This window comes from Crocuta crocuta, unplaced genomic scaffold (genome assembly GCF_008692635.1).
Source record: "Crocuta crocuta isolate KB4526 unplaced genomic scaffold, BGI_CrCroc_1.0 scaffold26, whole genome shotgun sequence".
Taxonomy (NCBI): domain Eukaryota; kingdom Metazoa; phylum Chordata; class Mammalia; order Carnivora; family Hyaenidae; genus Crocuta; species Crocuta crocuta.
In genome coordinates this window covers 17009013-17020837 of record NW_027532249.1, presented here as the reverse complement: position 1 = coordinate 17020837, position 11825 = coordinate 17009013, and the positions used below count along the sequence as shown (strand labels likewise).

General features: G+C 35.1%; 1 protein-coding gene across 1 annotated transcript in view; it reads right to left on the bottom strand.

The window, feature by feature from the left end:
- Nucleotides 1–11825, bottom strand: part of TAF4B (TATA-box binding protein associated factor 4b) — a 112188-nt gene that overhangs the window by 68733 nt on the left and 31630 nt on the right. Inside the window, exons 8-9 of the mRNA XM_077778230.1 lie at nucleotides 5101–5236; nucleotides 4327–4432 (exon numbers count right to left, since the gene is read on the bottom strand). Of these exons, the coding sequence (XP_077634356.1) occupies nucleotides 4327–4432; nucleotides 5101–5236 (242 nt within the window). The remainder of the gene's footprint in view (nucleotides 1–4326; nucleotides 4433–5100; nucleotides 5237–11825) is intronic.

Genomic DNA, 11825 nt, shown 5'->3' with positions numbered 1-11825 from the left:
CTATACTAGCAGTTATTTACTTACAAATTATTTTTTAAGTATCCACCACCTCCTTCCTATATTTAATATATGTATTAATTTATATATAGTTACTATATTTTCAATTCAATTACCAATATTGTTAAGAAATATCTATTATAAATAATACCACATAATTATCACTATCTCTTAGCTTTGATCCTTCTTGAAGATGTCCATGACATATAAATGAGATATGCCCTATTCCCTGCCAATGTAACTTCAACCTGTGCTTCATGGTGTATCTACCTTAATACCTTTTCTTCTTCCAGTTCATTCTGCATCTAAGTACAAACATTTTTCTAAAATAGCATTTTTACCATGACAAAATCTGGCCAAAAACTTTGAAAGACTTCACAATCTCTGGTCTCAAGTCTATTCATATAATTTTCCTGCGAAGACTGTTTTAAGAGCTTAATTTCTATTGAAATCTAGTATAAGGCAACTCCTCCAAGAAGACTGTTCTGTTGAATTTTAACCCTAGATTTAGAGCTAATCTGGGCATAGCTCACATTGATGCTGTATCCTTCCAAGATGAGAGATTTCTTTTGTCGCTAGAGGCTGTTTTCTCTACAAGGCTCTGCTTTGGAAAGATTATATATATTATTTCATAGATTATATAACAATATGTATTATTGGCACACTTATACCTATAAGGAAAAGCAGACTCTTCAACAAGACTAATAATCTACAAAAAAAAAAGACTAATAATCTACACTAGAGAATGATTCTTGCAATATAAGAAAAAATGGTATCCAATTTAATAGAGGAATACGGTCTATGCAAATCGCATGTAACCTGTCCTATGTTATTGTCCTAAAAGTGTCCTTTTAAAGCAAAAGTTTAAAAATATCACATTAAAACCCCTAGCTGTTAACATACTGTCACTAACAGGAAATATGTATATGCATTATCTATCCATAAATATTTTATTATTTCTTTCTAAAATTTAAGAACTCTTTAAAAAACCTTAACCTTAAAGCATTACCATACCTTCAAAAAAATAAAAAACAATTCCTTATTATCATTAAGCAGCCATTCAGTTTAAGTAGGGTTAACTAAACAAACATGCAAAGGTACTATAATATTTGTCACTTCTGATTCTGAAATATGAAGAATAAAACATGAATCTCTGGCTCCCTCTGGTGTTGAAGTACTATATAGCTTCCCTTATACATCCCAGGTGTGCTGACAAGCCAAACAGAAAATATAATACTCTCAGTGGAAAAAGTCAAAAACAAAAAAAATTTTTTTCAGTTAAGCAAGTAGTTTTGAAAAAAATAGACAGATATCATCCTATGTTATTAAACCTTATCCAGTTAAGTCAAGACAAGGTCTAATGGCACACACTATTTATCTCCTATTTGACCGAAGAGTCAACATCAAGGGTCTTTTTTAAGCTTCATTTTAACAACTGAAATGACACTGATATTAAGTATCCACAATAAATCAAACTTAAGTTAAAAAAAAATGTCACTTTAAAAAGATATGCATATGCCACAAATGACCCAAATTACTATAAAGCATTATAGAAAACAAAAAATGTATTAGTGCAAAAATAAACAATATCTTTAAAAATAGCTATGATTATACATACTTCAATTCTCTTTTTCTGAATTATTTCAGCATATATTTGAATGCTTATTATGGACCAGGCCTTGTTCTAAATATTAGATATACAATGGTAAACGAAAAGTTATTATAAACTCTCATAGAGATTTTAAAGGAGTGGGAAACACAAGGAATGATAAACAACCAGGATATTTTCTGATGAGCCCCTCAGAAGACAGCAGGTATGAATGAAGAAGTTGCTTTACATTGGCTGGCTAAGCAAATTCTCTAAGGAGATAACTTTTAAACTAAAATAAGAACTGCCAGCACAGAACCTGATGCAGGGCTCGAACCCACAAACTAGGAGATCACGACCTGAGCCGAAGTCAGATGCTTAACCGACTGAGACACCCAGGCACCCCTCAAAGACGAAGAAATAAATTCAAGGCCTTCAGATGAGAATATCAAGTAAATAAAAACAACATAAATATCAAGGCAATAGTGGAGAAGCATTTTTAAAAATGCAATATGAAAATATTACAAAAATGTTAATTTCATATCCAGCCAGCTGCCCACTGTATCAAAGACAATGCAACAATTTTTTTTTTTTTAACACACAAGAACTTAGGAAATTCTACACTAATCAGCCTTTCTTGAATAGATGAACTTCATTCCAACCAAGAGATAACTAATAAAACTTCAGAGACAGGACTAGATGATCATTTTAATATAAATGTAGACGTACAACTAAAATGCAGGTGGAGATTGAATGAAAACTACTACAGAAATGATTTTAAATTATGACAAAGAAATAATGCAACTAAAAACGGACGAAGGTTGAGGAAGAAGAAAGCAAATATCCATATACTGGTTTTTATCCAGGAAATAGGCAGGAATTTAAGAATATCAATACAAGAAGGACAAACCTAAAACTTAAACTTTTAGAACAAAGCATAGGAGATAATTTTTGTAAGCTAGGATTACACAAACATTTCTTAGATAAAACATGAAATGTATATAGTATAATTGACAAGGAAAAACGTAATGAACCGAACTTAAGCAANAACAGTTGTGAATGATGAAATACACCATAAAGAAAATATTTCCAAATCACTTATATACGGCAAAAGGCTTGGATCTTGAATACATGAAGAACTCTGAAACTCAACCATAAGAGAGGTGCTTGGGTGGCTCAGTTAAGCATCTGACTCTTGGTTTCAGCTCAGGTCATGGTCTCATGGTTCAAGGGTTCATGGCTTTGAGCCCCATGTCAGGCTCCACCCTGACAGAGAGGAGCCTGCTTCTCTCTGCCTCTCCCCCACTTAGGCTTTCTTTCTCTGTCTCTCTCAAAATAAATGAGCCATAAAAAAATAGATTAAAAATAAACCATAAGAAAACAACTCAGTAAGAAAAAATGGGCAAAGGATTTGAACACATACTTCATCAAAGAAGGTATGTGGAATGCAAATAAATATTAAGAACAGATCCTCAATATCTTTAGTCATTAGGGAAATGCAAATTAAAACCACACAATAATAACAATAATAAACTTATAAGAATGGTAAAAATCAAAAGAACTGACAATACCAAGAGGTGACAAAGTTGAAGAGCAAATGACCTCTTATCATTGTTGGTGGAAATGATAATGGTGCAGTTCCTTTGGTAAAGTTTGGTAGTTTTTTCTTTTTTGTTTATTTATTTGGGGGGGGGGGCAAAGAGAGAAGGAGACACAGAATCTGCAGCTGGCTCCAGGCTCTGAGCTGTCAGCACACAGCCCGACATGGGGCTCAAACTCATGAACCACGAGATCACGACCTGAGCCAAAGTCAGTTGCTTAACCAAATGAGCCACCTAGGCGCCCCAAGTCTGGTAGTTTCTTAAATAAACACACACTTACTACTGATCCAGCAATCAAACTCCTAGATACTTACCACAGAGAAATGAAAACCTATGTTCACATAAAAATCTGTATATAAATGTACATTTTTTATATGTAGGTGCCCCTGTATATAAATGTTTATAGCAGCTTTACATATTACTCTAAAAAATCTGGAAACAACCCAATGTCCATCAACAGGAAAAAGGATAAAGAAATTTACATTTACACAATGATTATATCTCACCAATACAAAAGAACAATCTTCTATATTCAAAATGATATGGATGAATCTCAAAAATATGCCGAGTGGAAAAATATGCAAAAAGTTAATGTAATTTGTTGTTTATGCAAAGTTGAAGAACAGACAAAAATGATCTATGGGGATGGACATAAGAATGGCAGCTGCTGGGGGTGCCTGACTCTTGGTTTCGGCTCAGGTCATGACCTTACAGTTTGTGAATTCGAGCCCGTTGTTGGGGTCTGTGCTGACAGTGCAGAGCCTGCTTGGGATTCTCTCCCTCTCCCTGTCTCTCTGCCCCTCCCCTGCTCATGAGTGTGCACTCTCTCTCTCTCTCTCAAAATAAATAAATACATATTTAAAGAATAGGAGCTGCTGGAGGCAAGAGTTAGAAGGTAATTGATCTGAAAGTAGCATGAAGGTAAAGGATACATTCAGCATCTTGATTATACAGGGATGTATATTTATCAAAATTCACTGAACTATACACTTAAGATTTGTATACTTGTTTATAGACTGTACTCAATGAAGTACTGTCAGCTTTTTAAAAAGGCATTATTATATTTATGTTATTCTGTCATCTTTTTGTTAATACTACTTCCTTAAACCAGACCAAATTTTAACTATATATTTTCTTTACCTGAAAGATGTTGTTCCATTCTCTTTTACTTTATTTTTCTGAATAGGAGATGCCTGGAGTGACAGAATTTTATTTCCTGGCAGGGTAATTTGCTTTAGAATGGAAGCTATAAAAACAAAAGAAAAAAAATAATTAAAAAAAAAGCAATCATTCCATATTAGGAAAAATGCAGGACAACAGCTTTTAATATACACAGAATAACCAAACAAAATTTCAAGCTGTCCTAGAACTATGTTTAAATTCAAAAATAGCAATGAATTTATTCCCTGTCTAATATCATCTTATAAAATCAAGACCTCTCCATTTCTTTTTATGTAGTCTTCAAGCAGTCTGTAGAATTACCAGCATTATGAAAATATGCAGAAACATGACAAGTGATAAATGTTATTAATATATCATTTACATTTGCAGACTTTAAGAATACATGAAACTTCTTCTATGTGTAAGAACAATTTTCAGATGTAGAAAAAGTACATTTCAAAAATAAAGCTATAGCAATTTTTAGAAGTTAAAAAAGTGCTTTATTCACTAACAGATTATTTTATCTAATTACAGAATATTGCAAGTAGTTGTTTCTTTTATTCTAAAACACATATCCACCCAAAAGTAGCTATGTATATACAAAGAATGTACTAGTGACTTTTCAGTCCTCTCTCCTAGGTCCTACTTTTAAAAGACTACTTTTTCTTAATATGACAAATAAAAAAAGATACTACAAAACCCCATCATGTTCCAAACCCAGCGTGATGGGGCCAGGGATGGGTCGGCATCTACCTGGAGGAAACTGACTGGTGGGTATTGCAGTGCTCACTGGCATCTTCTTCTGTCCAGATTTCTGAATGGTCAATGTTGAGGTATGGGGAAGCGTGGTCACTTGTTTTGTGACACCTCCTAAAGGCTGCTGGACTACCTGAAACAACAAGAACTATTAATACACTCATTCACCTAAACCTGCTTTAGGAAAGAACAAGCTTTCAGTTTAAGAGCAGAACAAACGATTGTGCTCACCTACCTGTAAATCTACCTTTATGTTAGCACAACAAGAAAGTCTACTTAAAATTTATATTTGTATGTAGCAAAATTACCTTGCTCGAAAGTGAAAAATATGACTACCTCACACAATGTACAGTAAAACCTTGGTTTGCGAGCGTAATTCATTCTGGAAACAGTTTCACTTTTAATCCAAAACACTTGTATATCCAAGTAAATTTCCCCTTAAGAAATAATGGAAACTCAGATGATTTGTTCCACAACCCAAAAATATTCATATAAAAATGATCATAATACTATAGTACAAAATAAAGAAAATATAGCCTATAAAGAAAATAAACAAATTAACCTGCACTTACCTTTGAAAGCCTTCATGGCTAGTGTGAGGGAGACAAGAGAGAGGAGATTATTGTGTAGGACGACTTTCACTATCACTAACAGAATCACTGCTGTCTATTGGCTCGATGGAATCTTTCTTTCCATGCAACTTTAACAAAGAACCTATCCAATGGCATCTGCTTTTGCCTCTTTTTGAGGATTTCATGGAAATGTGACATTGGGTCATCATTAAAAAGATTCATTGTTTGCACTGCTATAGCCTTACTCGGGTAGTGCTTTTCTACAAAATTTTGCAGTTTCCCACATTTTACACATCTCCCTAATCTCCTTTGTAGTGAGGAATTTCACTACCTTTTTTTCCTCCTCTTCAGAGGAGTACTCCTCCATAGCCTCTTGTTGTTGCTCACAATGCAAAGTGATGGTAGGATGCCAGTTGTGGGCACCTTCCAACATTCTGAAAAATCACCGATTTCTGCCAAACACCTGAGCATGGGAGACAATCACCCACAATCCCACAAAGAGATAGAGAAGAACCACTGGCTCTGCTGTGATCATGTGATGTTTGGTGTCACATACTACTCGTATTGCAAGGCATCACTCATTTATCAAGTTAAAATTTATTAGAAACGCTTGCTCGTCTTGCGGAACACTCACAGAACAAGTTACTTGAAACCTAAGGTTTTACTCTATTTTATTTTTGGAGTATAATTCAAATCGGGGCACTACCCACTGCCCAATTTAAATCTCCATTTAGATCATACTGTTATTTTTTTTTAAAGTTTATTTATTTTGAAAGAGACAGCACAATTGGGGGAGGGGCAGAGATAGAGGGAGAAAGAGAGAATCCAACCTCACAAAACTGTGAGATCATGACCTGAGCTGAAACCGAGTCAGATGCCCAACCAACTGAGCCACCCAGGTGCCCCTATTTTCAATTTTTAACTTATGGAAAATTTCAAACATATACAAAAGTAGAGGGAAGAATAAAATAAAATCACTCATTCTATTATTATTACCCAGCTTCAAAAATGATTCTTTACAATCCTGTTTATCCATATTCCTACCCACTCATTTCCTCACCCCCCACAATTATTTTTTAAAAAAATCCCAGGTATAGGGGCACCTGGGTGGCTCAGTCTGTTAAGCATCCAACTCTTGATCTCAGTTCAGGTCTTGATCTCAGGGTCATGAGTTCAAGTCCCATGTTAGGCTCCACGCTAACCATGAAGCCTATTTTAAAAAAAAATTCCAGGTATATTTTTTAGCCCTACATATTTCAAAATATATCTCTAAAAGATAAAGACTTCTGGGGCACCTGGGTGGCTCAGTTGGTTAACTGTCTGACTTTGGCTCAGGTCATGATCTCGTGGCTTGTGAGTTTGAGCCCTACATCTGGCTCTGTGCTGACAGCTCAAAGCCTGGGTCCTGCTTCAGATTTTGTGTCTCCCTCTCTCTCTGCCCCTTTCCCTGCTCGTGCTGTCTCTATCTATCAAAAGAAAATAAAAACATTAAAAAAAATTTTTTAAGATAAGGACTTCTGGGGTGCCTGGGTGGCTCGGTCCATTGAGCATCTGACTCTTGATTTTGACTCAGGTCATGACCTCACAGTTGGTGAGTGAGCCCTACACTAGGCTTTGGGCTGACAGCGCAGAGCCTGCTTAGGATTCTCTCTCCCTTTCTCTCTGTCCTTCCCCTGCTCATGCTTGTTCTCTCTCGCCCTCTCGAAATAAAATAAACTTTAAAAAAATTAATGAATAAAATATAAAAACTTTTAATGAGCTATTTGTTAAAAGCAGCTGGAAAATGACAATGTTAGGTAATTTTCCAAGAGAGCAAACAGTACAAGAAATCTAAAGGACAATGGTTAGGGATAAATGAAGAGAAACTACACTAATAGTAGGGGCTATTTTTATTCCTTACAAGGAATAAGAAAAAACAAAATAGCAGAGCTTCATTTTTTCACTTCAAAAAAGAAAAACAGCTTTGGTGGTATAGTGGTGAGCATAGCTACCTTCCAAAAAAGAAAAACAATCACCATGTATATTTCAGTCAGCTGTTGATAGTGAACTATTAAAAAGTCCTTAAACTCATATATGGATAATATAAACAAGCCAGGAGATAGACTGGTGAACAGAATTTTAGAGATAAAATTTATTCTATTCTCTACTTTGTACAAATAATATAAAATGTAGTATGTATTACTAAATAAAGGTAACTCAGAAGAAACTCAAAATGTCTCAGTAAAAAAATCCCATAGGTCATCATCAAGACAGTATGGTACTGGTGGAAAAACAGATATATAGATCAATGGAACAGAATAGAGAACCCAGAAATAGACCCACAAACATATAACCAACTGATCTTTGACAAAGAAGGAAAGAAAATCCAATAGAAAAAAGACAGTCTCTTCAGCAAACGGTGTTAGGAAAACTGGACAGGACATGAAAAAGAATGAACCTAGGTCACTTTCTTACACCATACACAAAATTAAACTCAAAATGGATGAAAGACCTAAACATAAGACAGGAAGCCATTAAAATCTTAAGAGGAGAAAACAGGCAACAACCTCCTTGACCTTGGCCGTAGCAACTTCTTACTTGACATGTCTCCAGAGGCAAGGGAAATAAAGGCAAAAATCACCTGTTGGGACCCAGGATAAAAAGCTTCCGCACAGTGAAGGAAACAATCAACAAAACTGAAAGGCAAATGATGGAATGGGAAGAAGATATCTGTAAATAACATATCAGTCAAAGGGTTAGAATCAAAAATCTATAAAGAACTTATCAAACTCAACACCCAAAAAACAAATAATCTAGTGAAGATTGGCAAAGGACATGAATAGACACTTCTTCAAAGAAGAAGTTGAGATGGCTAACAACCACATGAAAAAATGCTCAATATCACTCATCATCAGGGAAATCACATCAAAACCACAGTGAGATACCATCTTAAACCTGTCAGAATGGCAAAAATTAACAACTCTGCCAACAACAGATACTGGAGAGGATGCAGAGAAAGGGGAACCTCTTATGTTGCTGGTGGGAATGCAAACTGGTGCAGCCCCTCTGGGAAATAGGATGGAGGTTCCTCAAAAAATTAAAAATAGAACTACCCTACAACCCAGCAATTACACTACTAGGTATTTATCCAAAGGATGGATACAGGAGTGCTGTTTCAAAGGGGCACATGTACCCCAATGTTTATAGCAGCACTACTGACAATAGCCAAAGTATGTAAACAGCCCAACTAATGAATGGATAAAGAGGATGTGGTATATACAATATATACAATGGAATATTACTCGGCGATCAAAAAGAATGAAATCTTACCATTTGCAAAAACATGGATGGAACGAGAGTATATTATGCTAAGTGAAATAAGTCAGTCAGAAAAAGACAAATATATTATTTCATTCATATGTGGAGTTTAAGAAACAAAACAGATGAACCTAAGGGAAGGGAAGCAAAAATAAGATAAAAACAGGGAGACAAACCATAAAAGACTTTTAAGTACAGAGAATAACTGTGGGTTGCTGGTGGGGTGCTGGGCGGGGGGATGGGCTTTATAAATGGATGAGGAGCATTAAGGAGGAAACTTGTTGAGATGAGCACTGGGTGTTATATGTAAGTGATGAATCATTAAATTCTATCCTGAAATCATTATTACACTATATGTTACCTAACTTAGATTAAAATTTTTAACAGAAAAAATTTTTTAAAGTAATAAAAATAATAAATATTAAAAAATAAAACATAAGGAAATGAAAAGAAATCCCATAAGAACTAATGCCCATAGAGAAAAATACAAATTGGAATAACTCAACTACCATCACTCTATGAAAATAAACTCTTAAAAAGAGAGAGTTCTTGAAAACAAGGATGTATTTCAGTAAATTGAGATTATAAACTGAGTTGTAAAGTCCTAGGGATTAGATTTATATTTTACCAACTGAGATTTTTATACATGGAGAGATAAAGAAGGTGTGGTATAAACATACAATGGAATATTACTCAGCTATAAAAAGAATGAAATCTTGCCATTTACAATAATATGGATGGACCCAGAAAGTATTGTGCTAAGTGAAATAAAGTCACAAACTTCCAGTTGTAAGACATGTGAATATAATGTACAGCATGCATAGGGAATACAGTTAATGTTTTAATAACTTTGCATGACATATAATAGCTAGGTTTAGTGTGGTAATCACTTCCTAATGCATTTAAATGTTGTACACCTGAAACTCAATATAATCTTATACATCAACTATACTTCAAAAAAATTTTTTTAGATGTGTATGCATAAAGAAAGGCCTGTAAGTTATAAAACAATTAGTAAATAAACTGATTATTTCCTAGCATGGTAACTCTGCTTTCTACTTTGTATATTTTTTTAACTGTTTACTTATATGTTTTGAGAGAAAGAAGAGAGAATGAGCAAGGAGAGAGGAAGAGAGAGAATCCCAAGCAGGTTCCATGCTATCAGTGCAGAGCCTCAGCTTGATATCATGAATGGTGAGTTCATGACCTGAGTTGAAATCAAGAGTTAGAGGCCTGACTGGGCCATCCAGGTACCTTCGTTTTTTTTTGTTTTTTTTTAATTATTTATTTTATTTATTTTGAGTGTATGCATATGAGCAGGGGAGGAGCAGAGAGAAGAGGAGGGAATCCAAAGCAGGGTCTGCACTGTCAGCATGCATGAAATCAGGACCTGAGCCAAAATCAAGAGTTGGATGTTTAACTGACGGAGCCACCTGGTTGCTATGTTTTTATTACATATTTTATATATATTTTATAGGTATCTGCATTATTTCCTTTTTATGATTAGCATAAACTACATTTATAATTAGAAAAATAAGGAAGTTGAATTTTCAAACTAATGATGAGAATATTACTAGAAAAATAATAAATATTACAATGAAATATGCATTCAGAGTTACATTTATGCACTCAGACTGAAACTTAATAATCCTAACAATTCTGGCCTCTCCCTATTCACTCACATTTTCTTCCTTAATATCCTTTACTACATATTCTTTTTCAATATTTTAATTGTGAAAAACAGTAAAAGAATATTACTGGAGGCTGCCTGGGTGGCTCAGTGGTTAAGCATCTGACTTCAGCTCAGGTCATGATCTCACCTTTCGAGAGTTCGAGTCCCACATCAGGCAAGCATGAGCCCTGCTTCTGAGGTAAAAACAAAAAAAACAAAAAACAAGTAACAACAAAAAAAAACCCGTGAGCCCCGCTTCTGGGTGAGCTCTGCTTCTCTGTCCTTCATGAGATTCTCTCTCTCTCTCCCCCCCCTTACTCACTTGCACCCTTCTCTAAGAGCATGCGCGCGCACACACACACAAAGTTATAAATGCATTTGAGTTAGTCTTCATACCATTCTGACAGATGCTCATGCAATATCCCGAAGCTCTGTCCCTGAAGTGGATGCAGGCCCCACACAGCCTGGCTGTATGCACAGTGGGCTATAAGGAGTGGGGCTGGGGCAGATGGGAGTAGCCCCCATGGGACTGAGGCATTAAGTATGCAGCCCTGATAAGAACAAGCTGGGAAAAGCAAGCCTCAGTGCCCACCCATAGAATCCCAGGTAAGCATGGCCCTGCCTACAGCCCATATAAGGTCTAGATCATGCATATGGTGGGAGACAAATATGCCAGTTAAAAATATATAAACATATCTTTAAAAATCATAGTTATAATTGTTATATGTATTATGAATATAAATATTTTAAATTTATAAATATATATCATACATGATATTTATATATATCACAAAGTTCTGAGCTGGGATTTAATAATCCTGGATCCCCATTATTCCTCATCCTAATGATTACAGCACTTGGGGTGGCATGTGCAGCACACTGCACGCTTGCTCAACAAAATACGAGTGAGAAAGCAGAAGAGCATTCATCAGCGTTCTCTCAAAAGTACCACTTAAAACCACAGTATTAGGCATCTTATGGAGATTGAGAAATTATTGTAGAGAGATGGAAATTCACCTGAAGAGATACTTACTCCTACTTGGCAAGCAAAAGAAAGAGCTATTATATTTTTTAAAACTTAAGTTCTTTATTTAATTTCCCTCCAAAAAGTGACTAGAAAGGAAAATTGCTAAGTAGTACATACCTTAGCCTTTTGTCTTGACATGTAAAATTCTGATGTT